The 23013-nt window shown below is 38.7% G+C and overlaps 1 protein-coding gene across 3 annotated transcripts in view; it reads right to left on the bottom strand.

The window, feature by feature from the left end:
- Positions 1-7877, bottom strand: part of CD48 (CD48 molecule) — a 31172-nt gene extending 23295 nt beyond the window's left edge. The window contains exons 1-2 of one of the 3 annotated variants that reach the window (XM_039839946.1): positions 7634-7786; positions 3279-3412 (exon numbers count right to left, since the gene is read on the bottom strand). In XM_039839946.1, the coding sequence (XP_039695880.1) occupies positions 3279-3339 (61 nt within the window). In that variant the 5' untranslated portion in view covers positions 3340-3412; positions 7634-7786. Of the gene's footprint in view, positions 1-3278; positions 3413-7633 lie in introns of all 3 variants that reach the window. The other 2 variants (XM_039839944.1, XM_039839945.1) reach the window with 2 other exon arrangements.
- Positions 7878-23013: the final 15136 nt, after the last annotated feature.

Here is a 23013-nt window from a genome sequence, read left to right as displayed (position 1 = left end):
ATTAGTAGTTGGTATTTGGTCATAGGGATGGGGGCACAGCAGATGGAATGCAGTTAGCATTAATATGATGGCTAGGTGGAGGGCCAGGAGATGGAGGGAGTAACTGGGGGGATCATTTTATGAACTATATAGATGTCTAACCAATGCACTGTATACTTGAAACTAATTTAAATAAATAAATTTTTAAAAAAACATTAAATCTTAGAATAAAGGATTTACATAAATTATGTCTGACATGTCTTCAGTTGTGGCATATTGAAGTTCTTACAATTTCTATGTCTCAATTTTAAGTATTAAATAAAAATTGCTCCTCCTTCCATAATACAACATTTTTGTTTACTAAGCTTCTGTATATACCAAGTACTGGGCTAAGGGCTCCACATATGTCAAACCTGAATAAAACTATAACGTGAATATGATTTTCAGCTGTATGGCTGAGTAAATAACAGCTTAAAAAAGTTTCAGGCAACTTATACACCATAGGAGAGAGAGTTGAGAAACGAACCAGGTCTTTTTGAACTCAGAGCTTTTGTGTCTATAATACCTTGCAGTTTTACAGCAATAATAATATATAATGAAGATGTGAAGACGTATCAGATAAGTATTTAAATTATATCAAATCAACCGTGTAGGTTCAAAAACCAGAAAAGGGAGTGAATTAGAATTATGTCGGCAGTTTGCCTGCTTTTAGATTTAATTGAACACGCATGTGAGATGACAAATATGAACCTGCTATTCCCTTCATATTGTCACTTCCTGCCTCTCACAGTATCCACTTCTTTATATGCAGAAAAGGATTCCAGTGTTATAAAATATGTGTCTTAATAGAAGTGGACTTTTAACTCCAAGCAAGATACTCATCTCAGCCTCTACTGTTCCAATACTGAGGCAGGGGGTGGAGAAGGGTGGGGGGAATAGGAGCTGTGTTTGACCAACTGTATGAGAGTATGTTGGCTGCTATGTGGCATCTTCCTCAAGGATCTAAACTTAATAGGGGCAGAATGTATTAGTATTTTGTTCACTTTTCTAAACCTTGTACCTGATACATAGCAGACCCTCAGTAAATATTTGTCGATGTATGACTAAATTAAATACAATTCTACTGTATGTGGTATTCTTTATGCTGATTTTTCAACATTGGCAACAAGTGATACAAAATTATCTGCCCCTCCGCACAGCCCTTCACCATTAATCTTATCCAGTTTGACAACATTTATTTAAAGAAAGATTACATATCATATGATTCCAGAATTTTAAAGATATGTAAAATTGCTCATTAGAATATCCACTTGGTCCCAAAATAGCAGATTTCTCATATCCAAATATTGCTAATTCAGGGATTCTCCTAATACATCCAATATTTCCATTATGGCATATTTTGGAGTACTTTTTAAAATGCCAAAATTCTGGCCCTATTTCTGGAGATTTGAATTTAATTGGTCTCAAGTGGGACTAGCACAAGTATTTTTCTAAGCTCCCTTAGAGTCTAAGTAGTCAGATTTGATCACCACTGCCCTTTGCTGAATCTATGAGCTGTGTTGACAGAAGGCCCATATTAAAATAAACGATGATAGTAACGATGGCAATTGAGAGTCTCTCTTTCCCAGATGTTTCATATACAGATCAAACTCCTAATTTGGGCCTCATTAATAGTAGGTCCCTACATCAAACACAGGTCTTTTAGCATATAATAGCAGTGCTAAAATGAAAACCATTAACTACTAAAAAACAAAAAACAAAATTAATGTCCTACTTGAGACATATCTAGCCTTCCCCACTTCCACAATCAAAAATAATGTAAAATGCATGAATGTCATCTCATTCTAGAATTGCTGAGCTTACTTTATAAATCACTGGGGTTAAACCTACAGATGTCAGGAAATTATAAAATCAATCTCACTGAAATTTAGACATGGAAAAGGAAGAGTGTTGAGGGTAGGCAGAGAAAACAGGAAGCAGAGATTGAAGGAGAAAATGATTCAGTTTAGGGTGACAGAGAGCAGAGAAAATAAATTGAAGGAGAATCGGAGATGAAAAGGGACAGGGCCATGATTGGCACTTACTCTATTTAAATGAACAAAACAAAATCAATTAGTGAAAGAACAATTCCAGTAAAGGGAGAGGTGCCTTAACAATTAGCTCTTTTGTTGTTGTTGTTGTTTTAAAGCTAAATGCAGGCAAATCTGTGATAAGGCCAATGAACAAAATCCTGTCTTTACTAGTTGCTTCCTCTGACTAGTTACAGCTTCCTTTGAGTGCTTTATGCACGGTTTCTGCTGTACTCTCTGTCCTTTGCCATGGTGGCTATTGAAGAGTTTTTAAAAGAAAAGTAAAATAAGTAGATAACTATTTTAGAAAATTTATACTAACAGCAGCATGGAGAACAGATAGAAGAACAGAGTAAAAAGCGCAGCTAGGATAGAAGACTGTCGCAATAATTGGATAAGAGAAAATGGTGTATTGATCTGGGATAGGTGGTTTAATCTGTCAGTGGAGTGAATGAATTTATATATATTTGAGAGATATTTTTGAAGGTAGAATTAAAAGGATTTATTCACTGGACATGAGTCAAGGGAAAGAAATGAATTGAGATGACTCTTAAAAACCTGGCTTGAGCAGCTGGACATAGAGATGCTATTTACTGAGATAGGAAACAGTGGAGGAAAGCAGGTTATAATAATTTTTTTAAGTCTGCACATTTTTTGACACTCTTCTAATCAGAAAGTGGGGTCTATGTCCTCTCCCCTCGATGACTGTCTCAATGAAATAGAATACAGCAGAGGAGTAACTTACAAAGCTAGATTGGAAAAGATCAGACACATTTGCCTGTTTCTCTTGGGTTTAGTCTCACTCAGCCTAGGCACCAGCCATGTGAATAATGAAGCCTTAGAGATGAACCCAGACCCCACAATGATCTGGTTGCAAGCTTATGCGACACCCCGAGGTGCTGAGCACATTCCACCCCCAGATTTGTGAATAAAAATAAATGGTTATTATTTCAAACCACGGGTTGTGGTGGCTTGCGACACAGAAAACAGATAGCCAGAACAGAGATGATGAGTTAGATTTTGGATATGTGTTTGGAGAGTTTGGAGATGTTTAAAAAACAGTTAGAAACTCATATCTGGGGCTCAGGGCTTCGGAGTTCACTTATGCTCTTCCCAGGCTCTTGTCAGTCTCAGATTGTGTGTGTCACAATTGCAAGGCAATTTCACGATCTTTATTTGATTTGATCTTAATAATAACTCCTTGAAGAAATGGAGAACATAATATTTTACCCATTATAGAATTGAGAAAGCTAAGGCTCAGGAAGCTTTTGTAACTTATGGAAAATCCCATGGTGTGGAACTCAGAGAAAACATGGGTCTTCTGATTCCTGGTACATACTTATTCCACTTCATTCTTCCAAGTGCTGTGGAGAGATGGGGAACATGCCTGTGCCCTGAAATCAGTGATCTGAGAACTCAAGTCTGAGGAGAGATGAAGGAGAAAATTTAAAAGCGTTTCTCAAATTTTTTCACAAAAGTATTTCTTACCATGGAGGAGACAACTACTGTATTTCCAGGAAATCTGAATGTATAGCCAAAAAGAAGTTCTTTGAAGTCATTTATTCATATAATCAACTATTATTTACTGAGGCCAGGCTATGTTCCAGGCACTGTGCTAAGTTCACTGTACATGATCCTTGTCTTTACAGAGCTGAAGGAAACAGACAATCAAACAAGAAGTTCACCAACTATAATCTGAAGCCTGAAGTTTCCAGGAGGCAGTCATATGAAAATGGAAGGTAAGGGAGGGAGGGGGAAAGAGGCAGGCACTGAGAATCCTAGGCAGAAGGAAAGGCACGTACTACATAGGCCTTAGTGGCAAGAGAGAAAGCACCTCCTCAAGACAAAAAAAAAAGTTCAATTTAGATGGCATGTGGTTAGTGGAATGTGGTTAATGGAAGTCACAAATTGGGGAGAAGATGACCATCTGTAGGCATAATCTATGCATGAAAAAGTTTAGGAACCTTGAACTTTCTAGAAAAAGTCCTGAAATATTCCAGTTCTCTTGGCAGCTCTATCTTTCCCAACAGTTGGATTACTATTTCACATCGGCCCCAACTCTCAAGGCCATATCAGTGTCCTATGAGTTGAATCAGTCCCGTGGAGTACATAAAGCCATGACATCATGTCTCTAGCCTTACACAGTCATGAACCAGATCCAAAGTATTATCACTCTGAAAGGCCTTGCTTGAGTGGTTGGTAGGGTTTCCTCCGAGCATGTCTACCCCATCTCTCTAAAAGTTACATACTGTTGTAATTTCCTCATTTTTGTTCACTTTTACTCATTTTTCTTATAGTGGTATGTATTAAAGCTCTTTACATGAAAAAGCTTTTATTATGAGAATGGTGAGAAAGGCAATAGTTTAACTCTCGCTTCTCAGCTGGCCTGGGAAGACAGGTACTGGAGGGTTGGGCAGCTATAGCAGGAAAAATAAAGTTAGCTCAGTCTCTGAGCACATGAGGTGGCCAGAACAAGCCTGTGCCTAGGGAATGAACCTTAATGCTTAAGGTGTTTGGGCTGCCTTTTATACTGAGGCACTTCAGGCCTATGCTCGACTCTCATTCAGAGACGTAGAAAGAGCAGTCTTTTCTGAGTTTTCTTTTTTTCCCCCCATCTTTACTGAAATATAATAATTAGTTGTTTGTATTTACATTGTACAAATCAATGAGTTTTTCAATTGTAGTTGGCAGACAATAATATACCAGTTTCAGTTGTACAGTAGAGTGATCAGAGATCCACATAACTCGCAAAGTGATCACCCCACTAAATCTAGTACCCCTCCTACCCTTTACATATTTATTACAACATTATTAACCATCATCCCATGCTACATTCTACATGTCCATGTCTATTCTGCATCTATCCATTTGTACCTCTTAATCTCTTTGCCTTTCCCGCCTCCTGACCCGCCTCCCATCTAGTATCCCTCTAAATAGTCTCTGTATCTATGAGTTTATTTCCGCTTTTGTTGTTGTTGATTTTGTTCTTTAGATTCCACAAATACGTGAAATCATGCAATATTTGTCTTTCTCTATCTGACTCATTGAGCTCAATGCCCTCTAGATCCATCAAGGCAATATCTTTTTCCATCCCCTTCCTTTTAGTCTCTGTGTGTCTTTTAATCTGAAGTGAGTCTCTTGTAGGCAGCATATGAGGGATCTTGTTTTCTGATCCATTCAGCCACTCTATCTTTTGATTGGAGCACTTAATTCTTTTCCATTTGAGGTACTTGTTGATAGGAATGTAGTTATTACCATTCTTTATTCATGTTTTTGAATCATGTTTTTTCATCTTAAAAAAGTCCCTCCAATATTTCCTGTAATACTGGCTTGGTGTTGATGAATTCCTTTAGCTTATTTTTGTCTGGGAAGCTCTTTATCTGTTCAACTCTAAATGACAGCTTTGCTGGATAAAGAACTCCTGGTTATACATCTTGGCTCTTCATCATATCGACTATTTTGTGCCAAACCCTTCTGTCCGGCAAAATTCTTTTGAGAAATCAGCTGCTAGTCTTATGGGTGTTCCCTTGTAGGTAACTAGCTGCTTTTCTCTTGCTGCTTTTAAGATTCTCTCATTGTATTTAATCTTTGGCATTTTAATTATGATGTGTCTTGCTGTGGGCCACCTTGGATTCATATTTTTTGGGACTCTCTGAGCTTCCTGGGGTTTTATGTCTATTTCTTTCATCAGGTTAGGGAAGTTTTCCATCATTATTTCTTCAAATAGCTCTTCAACATCTTGTTTTCCTTCCGGTAGCTCTATGACATGGATATTTTTTCATTTAATGGTGTCCCATAGGCTCCTTAAATTATTATTATAGTCTTGGCTTCTTTTTTCTTGCCATTCTGATTGAGTGTCATTGGCTTTCCCATTTTCTATATAGGCCATTTGCTCCTCTTCTTTATTCACTCTGTTTATTCCATTTAATATACTCTTCATCTCAGATAATGTGTTTTTCATTTCTGACTGGTTCTTTTTTATAATTTCTATTTCCATTTTTATGTTTTTTATCTCTTTGTTAAAATTCTCATTGAGTTCATCTATACTTTCCCTAAGTTCACTGAGAATCTTTATAACCAGTGTTTTGAACTCTGCATCTGTTAGATTGCTCAACTCTGTTATTCCTGGATCTCTATTCTGTTCTCTCGTACGGTTACTTCTTCTTTGTCTTCCCATTTGGCTGCCTTTCTGTGTCTGTTTCTATATATTAAGCAAAGCTCCTAAGTCTCTCGATCTTATTAGCATGGCTTTGTGTGGTATGTGTCCAGTGGTACAGCCCTGAGAGGGGTTCAGCTGTGGGCCAAGTTTAGCCTCAGCCTGTGCCTCTCTGGTGCTACCTGTTAAGATTCAGCAAGCAATCCACAGATGCTGTGCTTATAGTTGCCTCAAAGTCCACATCAGAAACCGAGGCCAGTTGTCACGAGTGTGAGTCTTGTAGCTGTTTAGCAAAGAGCATCTGACTAAGAGAGAACACACTTGGATGTGGTTTTGTGGGGCTGCAAGTTGGGGGAGGCGGAGTTTGAGGGAATGACCCCAAACTCTGGGTTGAGTGACCTCCGTTATCCAGTTTGATAACCTCTCTGCTATGGTGGCACTGAATCCACACACTGGGAGTGGGGAGGTCTCAACAGAGGAACAATTAACGTTCCCTGGTGGTTTAGTGGTTAGGATTTTGCACTCTCAACAGAGGAACAATGGATACCACAGGCACTTCTGTACAGAGCAAGTCTCGCCCCAGCCCTCACTCCAACAACTCAGTGTCCCCCTGTAAGTCCCTGGTGCCCCCTGTGCAACCGAACTAGAGCTGGTGCTCAGAGAGAACAGGTTCGTCACCACGAAAGTCTGCTTGCGGACACAGCCCCTTGAAGAGGCGTCTGTAGCTGCAGCTGCCACAGCCTCCATCCCACTGAGCTACTCAAGATTGGGCACACTTGTGTCCTCACCCGGTCCTACCTTCTGCCATTGGAGGGTGATTTCTTAGTTCTCTCCCTAGTTGCATGGCTTGTTCATCTAGATCCCAGGCAATTTTCCTTGCTGTTTGCTCCCTGTTTCTGTCATAACTTTGATTTGGTTGCCAGAGAGATGAATAGAACATGTATTACCTACGCCATTTTTTTCTCCTTTCCAAGTTTTCTTTCCTACAATTTTGATCTCTCTTTGGGACAATGACAATGACATTTACCTTGGCTCAAGATACACCTCCTTACATAGACAGAAATCTCAAAGAATACCTCAGGGAGTAGCAAAGTATGCCTGAGCATAAAAATGTGGCAGCTATTAGTGTGGAACTTCCTCTTATTCGAAATGCAAAAAATACTTGCACAAACCATACACTAAATATGAGGGTCCTACTTCTCCATCTCCCCAGGATCCTGTTTTTGTCATATCCCCCTGGGACAAGAGATGGAGCTCAATTTTCCAAGGCTAAGGAAAGCTCCCCAAATTGCCACCACCCTGTTACCAGGATGGAAGTACCTGTGGTCTGGAGACTATACCTCCAGGGTTGAGCCACATCCTATATCCTCTTTTCCGTGTGACCATGCCTTCAGTGCATAGTCACAGATAGACAACTTATGGAAAATACCTTGAATGCTGGTCTCCAGGAACAAATGAAGCAGCAGAAGAATTTCCAGAGCCTGTTGCCACTTCACCCTTTTGGAGTACATGCTACTCTTCAGAGCTTTCCAGGAAGGCTGGAACCAGGCAAGAAGCAGGCTAGAAAGAGACTGAGGGCTCTAGTGCTCTTGAGTTCGTGGCCCTGGGTTAGAGAAAAATTTCCACTGAGCTTTTTCTCTCCACACAGAAGTTCATGGGTGGAGCCCGGAGACCAGAAACAGGAAGGCCTATAGATTTTTTTTTTTTCTGAGAGCACCACGGAAATGAAGAAACCGTTTTTTTTTTTTTTAAATATGCATTGGTTCTGTTTTCTAGGGAGAGAATTCATAGCTCCTGTTAGATTCTCAGAAGTATCAGTGCCCAGGAAGAAATCATGCTGATTAATCCAGAGGTTAAAATTAGCAGGTACCCACTCAAGCCTTCAGTGGATTTCTAGCCTGAGCCAACTTTAAGTCAAGTCAGTGAGTCTCATGTGGGTAGGTCTCTTTCAGAGCAGAAAGTCCCAGAAATCAGACTTACAGCCTTAGTGCTACACCTCCCACTCTTTTAGCCCCACCCCCAGGCTCTTTTTCTCTTTTGGTAAATCACCGCTTGAATCTTTACCTTGTCCTATCCACTGAACAGTACTAGAAAACCAGAATTACTTGGCCCAAAAGAATGCATTCTCCATCTTTGTGGTCTAAGAAATTTCAGACCCATCCTTCTTGAATCTAAATTAATTATTTGTGCAGCCAGGGCACTGTGGCAAGCCATGGTCCCTGATAACGGCATATTTGTAACTATTTCTGACTTGGAGACATTTCTGATCCTCAACATGGAGGTAACCAATAAAAACACTGCTCTCCTCAATCTACGAACCCTTTGTGATGGAAGTAGTCCTCCTCCCCAAAGGACCAGCAAGGAAACTGGTTGAGAGCTTGGGCCCTCTGGGGGGTCAATTATACTAATTTGCAGAGCTGCTAAGCAACTGACAAATGTCGAGCTTCTACCAAGTTCCCCCACCTATTTTTTTTTTTTTTTTTTTTTTTGAGAAAGATTGACATGATACAAGCCTCAGGAAAACAGAGCAGACATCTCCATGTCTGTCACCCCACACACACCAGCCAGCCCCCATCCCTCCTTGCCACATGGCAGAGACACACTTGGGTCAGCAGAGGGCAGCAAAAAGTCAGGGAATCTGAGTCAAGGCATCAGTGCTGTGGTCTGCCTGAGGAAGCAGGTGTTTTTTCTAGTGGGGAGGGAGCTGGAACATCAATACAGAAGGCAAGTGCAGAGACAGCCCAGGCACGTGACTCACCAATTTTCTCATGTGAGAACTGTAACTGAGACTCCATCTATTTATGCCTAAGGCCCAAGCCTGGCTCTTATAGGTGATTAGAAGCCATTTTAAAGAAATTAATTAAAATAATAGCTAATGTTTACTGAGGACTTACTAGGAGGTAATCCCTATGCTATTTTAATATGGATTATCACATTTAATACTTATGTCTTATGGATTAAGAACTGTGGTTATTTCTATTTCTCAGATTAGAAAACTGAGGCATCAAACATTAAAATCACCTTGCCGAAGGCCCAACTTTCCAGTTCATTGGGATTGATGCAGGTTTCACTGCTGTGGTCACAAGGCCTGGGCTACCCAGGGCTCTTCTGCTCTCCTTTCTTCTATTCTGCTTTTTACATTTCAGAAGTTGTGAAACTGGGCCAGGATCAGCTCTGAGTTCTAGACATCTGGATAAATGTCTAAACCCAATGAAACATGCAGGAGCATCACACAGGACAGCTGTCACAGGACCATCCCCTCAGTTATCACCCCATATTCCTATAGTCACTCTAGAATAGCCCTTCAGAGTTACAAAGTGCTTTCACACCTATTCTGTAGTTTTTCTCTCACAACAACCTTTGCTATAGGCAAGAGAAGGCAGTTTTATTCTAATTTTACAGGTGAATAAACTATGAATCATAGAAGCAAGATGACTTGTAGTGGCAGACCCTACATTAGAACTACTCTGTGCTCAAATAACCTCTTAGACTTTATCCATTGCAGTCCTTGCTCTTTGCATTGTAATTGTTGCCTTGTGTGCATATTTCCCTAATAGAGCATGGTTCAGCTAAAGGCAGACAAATGTCTTTTAACTATATTTTCAACAATATAGTGGGTGATACAAATTGTGTTAATGACAAATGAGGAGCACAGGGGTTTTGATTCTGGGCCCTCCACCACAGTCCTTGAAGTAGGTCTTTGGATGCTTGGGGTCAGCGTGTGGGGATCTAGTCACACCAGGCACTGTCCTGGGCACAAAAATGGGGTAAATAGCCTTCTCAGAGTCCCCTTCCCCAAAGGACATGCTATGTGAATGGTAGGACCCAGAGAAAGAATGTGAGTGAAAGATCATAGAAACTGGAATGTACTATAGCAATGTGCGGTCTTATAGTGATTCTCTCATCTGTGCCCACTTAGAAGTGACTTGTAGAAACTGGGCAGTTTCGAGAAAGCCTAGCCCTAGACCCACATAATGTAACAGGAAATGACAATCAGCAGAGTCCAATCTCGTGAATGGGCAAGAGGGTAACCAGTCATGTGCATTCCCAGGGACATTTTAACACTAATATAAACATTTCAGAGTAAATTGAAAGAAGCATTTTATTGAAGATGTCCAAAACTTTGGTCAAATTGTGGTTAAAATATATTAGTAAGAAAAGCATCGAAATGTTTCTAGGTTTTTTTTTAGCTTGAAATTTAATGTTCTCTATTTCATACTTTAATCTCATGCTTCATTATTTTACGAAGAAAAATTTAAATGACAATTGAGTGTAAAATCACATAAGAAAACATGACTGCTATGCTTGCTATATGCCCATTTTTGCATAATATACTCTAAATATAGGTTTTTGAAAAAAATACCTACTGAAAAAGCTATTTTTAAAATTAGATGAGTTGTAACAGTACTGTCCTGCTTTAAAGCAACAACTGTTTCTCATTTTGAGATGACACAGATTTTCTCCTGGAAATATACAAGCATTCTATTCATTTTCTCTCACTCCCATATTGCTGCTGAATCTTCCCTCACATTCTGCTCTGCCACTGTACCAATCTTGCAGAACACGGAGTCCTGAAGTCCTGAGAAATCTCGCTCCTTTTCTGCTCCCAACTTTCCTCTCCAAATAGAAAGAAAGAAATGCTGGGTATCATTTATAATTACTCAAGTTTTATTGCTCAAGATACTCATCCATTCATTCATTCAACACACATATTGAGGATCTACTATGTACCAGGCACTGTTCTAGTTGCTCAGAATAGAGTAGTGAGCAAACAGACAAAGTCCCTCTCCTATAATCCTTAGGTTTTATTATGGTAGACCCCATGAAAAAAATAATAATAGTAAAGCAGGGTAAGAGGATAGAGAATAAAAGATCATAGAGTGGTTTTATTGAAGGGACAAGGAAGTCATCGCTAACAGGTAACATCGAATAAATCTTAAGGAAGAGATAGCTATATGGATATCTGGGGGAAGAGCTTTTCTCTAGTGCAAAGGCCTTCAGGTGGGAGTGTGCTTGGACTATTCAGGAACAGTGAGGAGGTTAGTATGACAGAAGTGGAACAGGCTAGGAGGAAAGAACTAGGAGATGGTATCAACAAGGTAGCCAAGAGCTATCATGTAGGGTTTTGGTGGCCCTGTAAAGAACTTTTCATTTTATCATAAGTGCTAGGGGAAACAACTGGAAAGCAGAGGAATAACATAATCTGATTTATGTATTAAAAGTATTACTCTAGTCGCCTGTGAGGAACAGATTATATACATTACTGGGGCAAGGAGACTAGTTAGGTAGCTGTTGTAATAGCACAGGCAAGGGATGGTAATGCAAAGGTTGGTAAAGGTGATAAGAAGCGATCAGTTTTGGGGCATTTTCCAAAGAAGAGCCAATAGAATTTTCTTATGGATGGATATATGATATGAGAAAGTGAAGTCAAAGATAATTGTAATTTTCTGGCATGAAAAAATTAATGACTAGAGCTATAATTTACTGAGATAAAGAAATAGGTGGAGGAGGTAGAAGATAGGAAAGCAAGAGTTTGATTTGGCACATGTGAAGTTTTAGATGCTTGTTAAATATTCAAAGGAAGATGCTAAGTAGGTGGTTAGATATATAAGACTGGAATTTAGGAAAGAGGTCAGAATTGGAAATAAAATTGGGTATTTCAAACCAAAAGACTAAGGAATTGGGATAAAGAAATGAGTAAGTCTAAGAATTGAACCCAGAGACCTTTCAATATTTATAGATGGGAGAGATTTTCCAACACTGAGCAAAGGAGAATGAGAAGACATGGGTAGGAAGAACCAAGAGGTAATGGAGTCCTATGGACCAAAATATCTCCAGAAAGAGAAAATAACTAGCAAATGCTGCTGCTAAGTTTTAGTTTTCAAAGGTAAATTACTTTTTGTTTCAAAATAAGCTTTTTGTTTTCAGTTCCTCTTTTCAGATGTCTGGGTGGGTGCCCTCAGGACTTTTTGCTGATCTCATTCCACCCCATCTAGGCCCCTTACTATGTCAAGACAGCTTCTCTTCATTATCTTCCCAGAAATCATGGCATGGTCATTTCTAGGACAAAAAAAACCATTGCATGAAGCACAAAAGTAAAATTGTTTGAATTAGAATGAAACATGTGCTCCAAAACCACCTCTGGGTCAGTTTTTACAAAATGTGTAACCTTGGGGAAAATAGCCCTCTAGTTCTTAATTGAACTAGGTTAGGATTAGTAAACAAATGTCAACCTGTGAGCCAAGTTAGAAAAATATCTGTGTACGATTACAGGTTTTTGCTGGAGTCTTTGATCACTTTTTTATTAGTTCTTCTAAGTTGTCTGCAGATTCCTTTAAATGTCCTGTGTCAACAGTGATATGATATTAAAATAATAGTAATTTGTCTCTCCTTTTCTAATCCATATACATCTTAGTTATTCTTTCACTTCATTGCTCTGGCCAGGACCCTGATTACTTAATGAATAGTGGCAGTGACTGGAGAAATTTTTGACTTGTCCTGACTTTGATAATTTTGCCTCTAAAGTCTCAGCATTTAAGTATGAAGTTTGCTGTAGTTTCCTACAAATTTTTGAAATGATGAGTGAGTATTGAATTTTATCAGTTTTTATTATAACTTCTGATATGATCATATGTTATTTTGCCTTTAGTCAATGTGCTAAATTTTTATAATGCTGGCCCATTCTCATAATCCTGGGATATGACATTTGGTTATGATGGATTTTTAATACATGGATGGATTTGACTTGTTAATGTTTCATTTAGGATCTTTGCAACTATGTTCATAAGTAATACTGGTCTTTAATTTTCTTTTCCTGTTTTTGAATGATTTTGGTATCCAGGTTCCTTTAGATGTATATACACTCTCTTCTATTCATGTATTTTGGGTTTCTGCACCATTTTCTCGTTCACAGAAATTGTCATTTTATTTTTGAGCAAGTTTATATAATTTAATACATTTAAAATGTTTTATCTATCATTACTGTGTTTTTCAAGTCAAGTAAAGGAAGTATCCATGTTGGATTCATTTTACCAATTAAAAAGAAGTCTTTTTTTAAGATTTCACCATTATTTCAATGGAGTCAGAAGGAAGAGAGGATATAAAAACATATGATCAGACTTCTAATTCCAGAGAAGATAAGTAGGCATATTTTTCTACATTTTTCTCAGTAAGTACAGATAAAAATCCTGAACATAATGTATAAAACACAAAAATAAGAAGACACTAAAAGGTGGAAAGAAGAAAGGTTGTCTATGGATCTCTAGATCTGAGAAATGACAGGGAAATTAGTTCCTTGCATTTCCTATTTATCACTTATATAACCTGGGCTGCATGTTAGACAGATTGTAACCCAGAAATACTACCCCCCCAAAAGCCTTCTCTGTCTTGGCAAAAGACTGAAAAAGAGGGAGCCTAGAATGACAGAAGCCTTTACACAATAACCAGCCTATTTCAACCGAATCCCATTGGAAAAATGTGGAGCCCCACCTCATCAGCAGAGGTCAGGTGGAAAGCCTAGACTTCACTCTCTCTCAACAGCAAGAAGGATTCCCTCCCCCTCCCCACTGTGGTGACATTAAAAGAGGTTGAGTGGGAAGACTAAACTCTCACCTTCCCCAGAAAGTAATGAGGCACTACTTCCCTTCTTTTTTGGGGTGAAATTGGGGAAGGTCAAGTGGAAGGTCTGGGTTTTCACAACCACCCAGTGGAAATAAGGTCATCCATCCCCACATCAAGTGTCAAAATCACTTGTCATATGAAATAGCAGGAAAAGACTGTCTTGAATGGAAAAAAGGCAATCAATAGCCACCAAAGCCAAGATGAGAGATGGTAGAATAATCTGATGAGGATTTTAAAACAGCCGTCATGAAAATGCTTCAATAAGTAATTATGAACACATTGGAAACAACAACACAAAAAACACTGGAAAGTCTTAGCAAAAGCATGGAAATATAAAGAAGAACCAAAGAGAATTTAGAACTAGGTAATGCAATAATTGAAATTTAAAATTCACTTTAATAGGTTTAATGGCCAAATGGAGATGGTAAAGAAAAAAATCAATGTACTTGAAGATAGACAATACAAAATGCCCAATCTGAATAACAGAGAGCAAATCAACTTTAAAAAGTTAACAGAGACTAGAGCTCTATGGGACGATAACAAGAGATCTAATATTTGTGTCATCAGAGTTCCAGAAGGAGAGGAGAAAAAGTAAGAATGTAGGACTATAAAAAGAAAAGTATTCAAAAAAGTACTAAAATTTTCCCAGATTGGCAAAAGGCGTAAAACTACAGATTTAAGAAACTAAGTGGATCCCAAATAAGAGAAACTCAAATAAATATATACCAAGAAACATAATCAACCAGCTGAAAACAACAATATAGAAAAAATCTTGAAAACAGCTAGAGAGAAACAACATGTTAACTAGAGGGGAAAACAACTTGAATGAGTGCTGATTTCTCATTAGATACCACTGAGGACAAGAGTTGCATAACATTTTTTAAGTGCTGAAAGAAGAGAACTCTCAACCTAGAATTCTATACTCATGAAATGAAGATAAAATCAAAACCTTATCAGGTGAAGGAAAACTAACAGAATTTGTCACTGGCAGACCTATCCTATGGCTAAAGGAATACCTTAAAACAGAAAGAAATGATAAAAGAAGGAAACATGGAAAATTAGGAGTGAAGAAAGAACAATGGAAAGAATAAAAATATGGGTAAATATAATAGACTATTCTTCTCTTGAGTATTCTAAATTATTTTTGACAATTGAAGGAAAAATTATAACATTACCTGATTATCTATAACATTACCCTCAATGTATGTAGAGGATACATTTAAGACAAGTTATTAAAGAGGAATTGTAAAAGAATTTAGTACAGATATGGTTTCCATACTTTTGTTGAACTGGTAAAATACCAAAACCAGTAGACCATAAGTTATGTATGTATAATGTAATGGCTAGAGCAGCCATTTAACAAATCTATGCAAAGAGATACACTCAAGATACACTATAGATAAATCAAAATAGAATTATAAAAATTATTCAAGTAACCTTCAGAATAGGTAGGAAAGTAAAATAGAGGAACAACAACAGCATCAAAAACAAAACCAGACTTAAGCCTTAGTATGTCAATAATTTTATTATATAAATCAATGAAATGGAATAGATAACCCTAGAATATACTCACACAAGTATGATCAATTGATTTTTGACAAAGGTGCAAAAGTAATTCAATATAGGAAAGACAACCTTTTCCAATTAATGGTGCTGGAACAATTGGTCATGCACAGTCAAAAAAAAAAAAACCTCAGCTGGAAGGGCAGCCACCACTATACTTTAGTCCAGCCCCCTACAGGGCAATCTACAGACCAGCCAGATTCCCTGTGCAGACTCCTCCCACAGGACCATTAGGAAGCTGCTGGCCTGAACAGATCAGCGCTACCCTCCCCCCACCCCCACCTAGCCAACCTACAGATTGCCCTGGGCATTTGTTGCTGGAGGGCTGTCATGCCCTGCATGGATTCAGGGCCAAGTATTTGCAGCTGGTAGCCAGCACTGTGAGTGGGAATTTCTGAGATAGTTTCAGGCAGATCACTGCTGCCAACATGAACTTGGGCAGATATCAAGAATCTGTGGACAAGTCCCAGACAGCTGGTCTTGCTGTGATCTGGGACTTCTGCGGGAACAGGTGAATGGTTATTGAAGCAAGACAGAGGCTATATTGATCTGACTGCCATTGTCTCCCTGAGACCCCGCCCCACCCTACCCAAAAATTGCCCCAGGTGGCCCATTCACAGTGGACTGCCACTGCCCTGCCCTCCCCCACTAATCCACAAACTTTGGCTAGCACAGGGTGAGCACTTCATGGAAATCAGCAGCAGGCAAACCTCTGCTGACTGCAAGAGTTACAATACTGTGTCTGGGGAGTGCAGGGGTCTGTGGGACCACCCAATGGCTGCTGGTCTCACTGTGATCTGTGACTATAGCAGGAATGGCCAGGCACAGAAGTTGCAGCAAAACTGAAGCTGTATTGGCCTGACAGACCTTGTCTCTCTGAGATCCCACTTCACCCAAGCCACAGAGTGCCTGCCGGCCATTGACAGGCAGCCTCCCCTGTCTTGCTTGGATCTAGGGTTGTTCAGTCAGCACAGGCAAAGACCTGGGCTAGCGCACTGAGCACATTTCAGAGAAAACAGCTGTGAGCAGATCATTGCTGCCTGTGTGAACTGCAATATCTCTTGAGGAGATTGCAGGGGTCTGTATTAGCCTGATGGTCTTTATCTCCCTGAGCTCCTGCCCCATCCAATACACAAAGTGCCCGCCATACTTTGATAAGCAGCTGCCCCTGCCCTGCGGTGGCACATTCAGGCCTAAGGTGGGCAGCAGCTGACCTTGCTACAATTGGAAACTGTACAGGGAACCACAGAGACAGCTTTGGCATGTAAACTGACACTGCAGTGGCAAGGGGAAATTTACTCAATAAATGCAGGAGGCTCCTGGGATCTCTGCACCACACAACATGTGTATCGCCAGAGACTCGTTCAATTTCAGAGACTTATGAGCAATTGACAGGCAGTGTCTGACCTGGAGGAGCACTGGGCCCTCTGCTAAACTGCCTAGATTAGAGACTGAGGATAACTGGACTGCAGCCTACAACGTGGTCTCTTCCACTTAACTCTAGATCCAGTATAGGCAACAACCATCTGCAGATTGCTTTGTAGTTCCCTCCAGGTTGCGCTGAGCAATCAAAAGCGGTGGCTGACCAAGGCCTACTGGGGATCCTCCCCAGAGAGGCCACAAAACCAAAGTATCTGGAGGCTGGCACCAGACCACAACGGAGCAAGTCTAGACTAGCCCAATTAGCAGTACACACAACGGTGGTTGCAACAAGTACACAACCCTGCTAGAGCAAATCCCACTCAGTAGGGTCAGCCCTCGCAGCAACACTTATCCTGCCTACGGCATTATCTCTACCACTTACCTATAGATCCAGCATAGGCAACAACCATCTGCTGATCGCTTCATAGTTTTCACCGTGTAGCCCTGAGCAATTAAAAGCAATGGCTGACCTTGACCTATGGGGAATCCCCTCCCAAGGGGTCACAAAACCAACACATCTGGAGGCTGGCACCAGACCAAAACGAAGCAACTCCTGACTAGTCCCATTAGTGACCCACGTAAAGATTAGTTGCAACAAGTACACAAGCCTGCTAGGGCAAATTAGACTGACTGAGGTGAGCCCCCACAGCAACTCTTACTCTGCGGGTGCAGCCAGTTCCCACAATTAACCAGCCTGAGCATTAATTCTGTCCACTCATATCCTAACAACAAAAGGCTTGGTGACAACACAAGATCACACACAACCCACACGAAGATCACGTCCAGAGCTCCTGGCAGAGCGGATCAGAGATAGTGCACCACTGGGCCACACAGGACACCTTCCAAATTAGGCCATCTGGACAAGGCTGAGAGACGAAACAAATATTCCCGACACAAACAAATGTACACAGAGAGGCTAATAAAATGAGAAAACAAAGAAATATGCCACAGATTAAACAAAAGGAGAAAACTCTAGAAAATAAACTAAATGAAATGGAGGCAAGCAACCTACCAGAGACAGAGTTCAAAATAATGGTTATAAGGATGCTCAATGAACTTATGGGGAGAATGGATGAGCACAATGAGAACCTCAACACCATAAAAAAGGACATAGAAACATAAAAAAGAACCAGACAAAAATTAAGAATACACTAACTGAAATGAAAAATACACCAGAAGGATTCAACAGTAGATTGGATGAAGCAGAAGATTAAATCAGTGAACTGGAAGACAAGGTAGCAGAATACAGCCAATAAGAATAACAACAAAGAAAAAAAAGAATTTGAAAAAAATGAGGATAGTTTAAGAGACCTCTGGGATAACATGAAACGTAACAATATCCGGATCATAGGCATACCTGAAGGAGAAGAGAGAGAGCAAGGGATTGAGAATCCATTTGAAGAAATAATGACAGAAAACTTCCCTAACCTGGCAAAGGAATTAGACATACAAGATCAGGAAGCACAAAGAGTCCCAAACAAGAGGAATTCATACAGATCCACACCAAGACCCATCATAATGAAAATGCCAAAGGTCAAAGACAACGAGAGAATCTTAAAAGCAGCCAGAGAGAGGCAGCTAGTTACTTACAAGGGTACCCCCATAAGAATGTCTGCTGACTTTTCAATGGAAACTTTGCAGGCCAGAAAGCAATGGCAAGAAATAGTCAAAGTTATGTAAAATAAGAATCTACAACCGTGAATACTCTACCCAGCAAGGTTTTCGATTAAAATGGAAGGTGAGATAGGAGCTTCCTAGACAGGAAAAAGCTTAAGGAATTTATCACCAACAAGTCAGCATTACAAGAAATGTTAAGGGTCTTCTGTAAAAAGAGAAGAGGTAAAAAAGAAAATAGGAATAACAAATATGAATAATAAAATGGCAGTAACAATGTACCTATCAGTAATCACTTTAAATGTAAATGGATTAAATGCTCCAATCAAAAGATATAGGGTAGCCAAATGGATAAGAAAACAAGACCATGCATGTGCTCTCTACAAGAGACCCACTTCAGATCGAACGACACTCACGGACTGAAAGTAAAGGGATGGAAAAAAGATATTTCACGCAAATGGAAATGAAAAAAAAAAAAAGCCAGGGTAGTGATACTTATACCAGATAAAATAACTTTAAAACAAAAGCTATAATAAGAGACAAAAAAGGGCATTACATAATGACAGAGGGATCGATAAATCAAGAGGACATAACACTAGTAAACACATACACAGCAAACATAGGAGCACCTAAATACCTAAAGATATTATTGACTGACATAAAAGGAGAGATCAACAATAAGACACTCATAGTAGGAGACTTTAACACCCCATTGACACCAATGGACAGATCTTCTAGGCAAAGAATCAACAAGGAAACAATGGGTCTAAAAGACACACTAGAACAGATGGATTTAATAGATATTTTCAGAGCATTTTACCCCAAAGCAGCAAAGTATACATTCTCCTCAAGTGCACATGGAACATTTATCAGGATAGACCACATGATAGGACACAAATCAAGTCTCAATAAATTTAAGAAGATAGAAATCATATCAATTGTCTTCTCTGATCATAATGGTATGAAAATAGAAATCAACAACAATAAAAGCTTGGCGACAACAGAAAATCACTGGAAAATACACAAATACATGGAGGCTAAATGACATGCTACTAAACAATGAATGGGTTATTAATGAGATCGAGGAAGAAATCAAAAGATACCTAGAGACAAATGAAAATGAAAACACAACGACTCAAAATATATGAGACACAGAGAAAGCAGTACTAAGAGGGAAATTCATAGCAATACAGGCCTACCTCAAGAAACAAGAACAAGCTGAAAAAAAAAAATCTAACATTACAAATAAAAAAAAAAAAACAACGAGAAAAAGAACAGCAAACAAAGCCCAAAGTGAACAGAAGGAAGGAAATAATAAAGATGAGAGTAGAAATAAATGAAATAGCTTCTGGAAAAACAATACAAAAGATTAATGAAACCAAGAGCTAGTTCTTTGCAATAATGAAGAAAACTGATGGACCCTTAGCCAGACTCATCAAAAACAGAAAGAGAGAGAGGACTCAAATAAATAAAATCAGAAATGAAAGAGGAGAAATAACTACGGACTCCACAGAAATACATTGGATCATAAGGAAATACTACAAGCAATTATATGCCAACAAATTGGACAATCTGGAAGAAATGGACACATTCCTAGAAACATACAATCTCCCAAGACTAAGTCAAAAAGAAACAGAAAATCTGAATTAATTGATTACCACCAATGAAATAGAATCAGTGATCAAAAACCTCCCAATAAACAAAAGTCCTGGACCAGATGACTTCATAGGTGAATTTTACCAAACATTCGAAGAAGAATTATCACCTATTCTTCTCAAACTATTCCAAAAAATTAAAAGAGAGGGAAGGCTCTCTAACTCTTTTTATGAGGCCACCATTGCCTTGATTCCAGAACCAGACAAAGACATTACAAAAATAGAAAACTATAGGCTGATACTTCTTATGAACATTGATGCAAAATCCTCAATAAAATATTAGCAAACCGAATTCAGCAATACATTAAAAATATCATACACCGTGACCAAGTTGGATTTATTCCTGGGATGCAGGTTGGTACAATATCCGCAAATCAATTAATGTGATACACTACATTAACAAATTGAAAAAACCATACGATCATATCAATAGATGCGGAAAAAGCATTCGACAAAATCCAGAATCCATTTATGATAAAAATGCTCAGCAAAGTGGGAATAGAGGGAACATACCTCGACATAATAATGGCCACATATGACAAACCTACAGCTAACAACATCATACTCAAGGGGGAAAAGCTAAAAGCATTTTCCTTAAGATCAGGAACAAGACAAAGATGCCCGCTTTCACCACTCCTCTTCAACATTGTGTTGGAAGTCTTGGCCACAGCAATAAGACAAGAAAAAGAAGTAAAAGGCATCCGAATTTGAAAGGAAGAAGTAAAACTTTCGTTATTTGCTGATGACATGATACTGTAAATAGAGAACCCTAAAGATTCCACCAAAAAACTGTTAGAACTGATCAATGAATTCAGTAAAGTAGCAGGTTACCAAATAAATATTCAGAAGTCAGTGGCATTTTTATACACCAATGATGAACTTTCAGAAAGAGAAATTAAGAAAACAATCTCTTTTACAATTGCGTCGAAAACTATAAAATACCTGAGAATCAAATAAACCTGGAGGTAAAAGACCTGTTTTCAGAAAATTATAAGTCATTGAAAAAAGAAATTGAAGATGATACAAATAGATGGAAGCATATACGCTGTTCATGGGTAGGAAGAATCAACATTGTTAAAATGGCCATAGTACCCAAAGCAATCTATAGATTCAATGCAACCCCTATAAAAAAAAAAACAAACCCAGTGGCATTTTTCAGAGAGCTAAGAACAAATAATCTTAAATTTTTATGGAGCCATAAAAAACCCCGAGGAGCCACGGCAATCTTGAGAAAGAAGAACAAAGTTGGAGGCATCACACTGCCTGATATCAAACTATACTACAAAGCTACAATGATCAAAACAGCATGGCACTGGCATAAAAACAGATACATTGATCAATGGAACAGAATGGAGAGCCCAGAAATAAATCCACGCATATACGCTCACTTAATACATGACAAAGGAGGCAAGAATGTACAATGGGGTAAAGACAGTCTCTTCAATAAATGGTGTTGGAAAAATTGTACAGATACACGCAAAAAAGAAGAAGAAGCTGGACTACCTTCTTACATCGTATACAAGAATAGACTCAAATTGGATTAAAGACTTAAATGTAAGACCTGAAACCGTAAAACTTCTAGAAATAAAAATAGGCAGGAACCTCTCTGATATTACTCCTCGGGCCAGGGAAATTAAAGAAAAAATAAATGGGACTTCACCAAAGTAAAAAGTTTTTGTACAGCAAAGGAAACCATCAACAAAACAAAAAGACAACCGACTCTTTGGGAGAAGATATTTGCTAATGATACATCTGATAAGGGGTTAACATACAAAATATATAAAGAACTTATACAACTCAACAACAACAACAAAAAACAAACAAACAATCTAATTAAAAAATGGGCAGAAGACCTGAATAGATACTTCTCCAAAGAGGAAATACAGGTGGGTAACGGACATATGAAAAGAAGCTCGTGGGTCGCTAACCATCAGAGAAATGCAGATTAAAACCACAATGAGATATCACCTCACACCCGTCAGAATGGCTATCATCAATTAATCAAAAAACAAGTGTTGGCGAGAATCTGGAGAAAGGGAACCCTCATATACTGTGGTGGAATTGCAAATTGGTACAGCCGCTATGGAAAACTGTATGGAGGTGTCTCGATAAATTAAAAATGGATAGGTCTTTTGACCCAGCAATTGCACTTCTGGGTATTTATCCAAAGAAAACCAAAGCAAGAATTCATAAAGATCTATGCACCACAATATTTAAGGCAGCACAATTTGCAAGAGCTAAGATATGGAAGCAACCTAAATGCCCATCAACAGATGATTGAATAAAGAAATTATGGTTTATATATACAATGGACTATTACTCAGCCATTAAAAAAAATGAAATCCTATTATTTGCAATGACGTGGATGGACCTAGAGGTTATTATGCTGAGTGAAATAAGTCAGGCAGAGAAAGATAAATACCATATGATTCCACTTATTTGTGACACCTAAGGAACAAAAAGAACAAACTAATTGAAAGCAGACTCATAATATAGTGGACAATTTCGTGATGGATGCGGGGGGATTGGGGGCTTCGGGGAATGATGCGAAGGGATAAAGAAGTACAAATTAGTAGTTGATAGGCCATGGAAAAGGGGAACACAGCATAAGGAATGCAATTAGCATTAATATAATGGCTAGGTGAAGGGTCATGGAGGGAGGGAGTAATTGGGGGGATCATTTTATGAACTATATTGGTGTCTAACCAGTGTACTGTATACTTGAAAGTAATTTAAATAAATAAATTTTAAAAAATAAACTTTAATCTAAACTTCGCACCTTAAATCGAAATTAACTCAAAATAGATCGGAGATTTAAACATAAAACATAAAACCATAAAACTTTCAGGAAAAAAACTGTGGGACTCAGGACTAGGTGAAAGGTGTTTAAACATGACACCAAAACATGATTTATAAAAGAAAAAAATTAATAAAT

This window comes from Pteropus medius, unplaced genomic scaffold, assembly GCF_902729225.1.
Source record: "Pteropus medius unplaced genomic scaffold, Ma_sr-lr_union100, whole genome shotgun sequence".
Classification (NCBI taxonomy): Eukaryota; Metazoa; Chordata; class Mammalia; order Chiroptera; family Pteropodidae; genus Pteropus; species Pteropus medius.
Note: the sequence above shows the minus strand (reverse complement) of the source record. Positions and strands in the feature narration are given on the sequence as shown.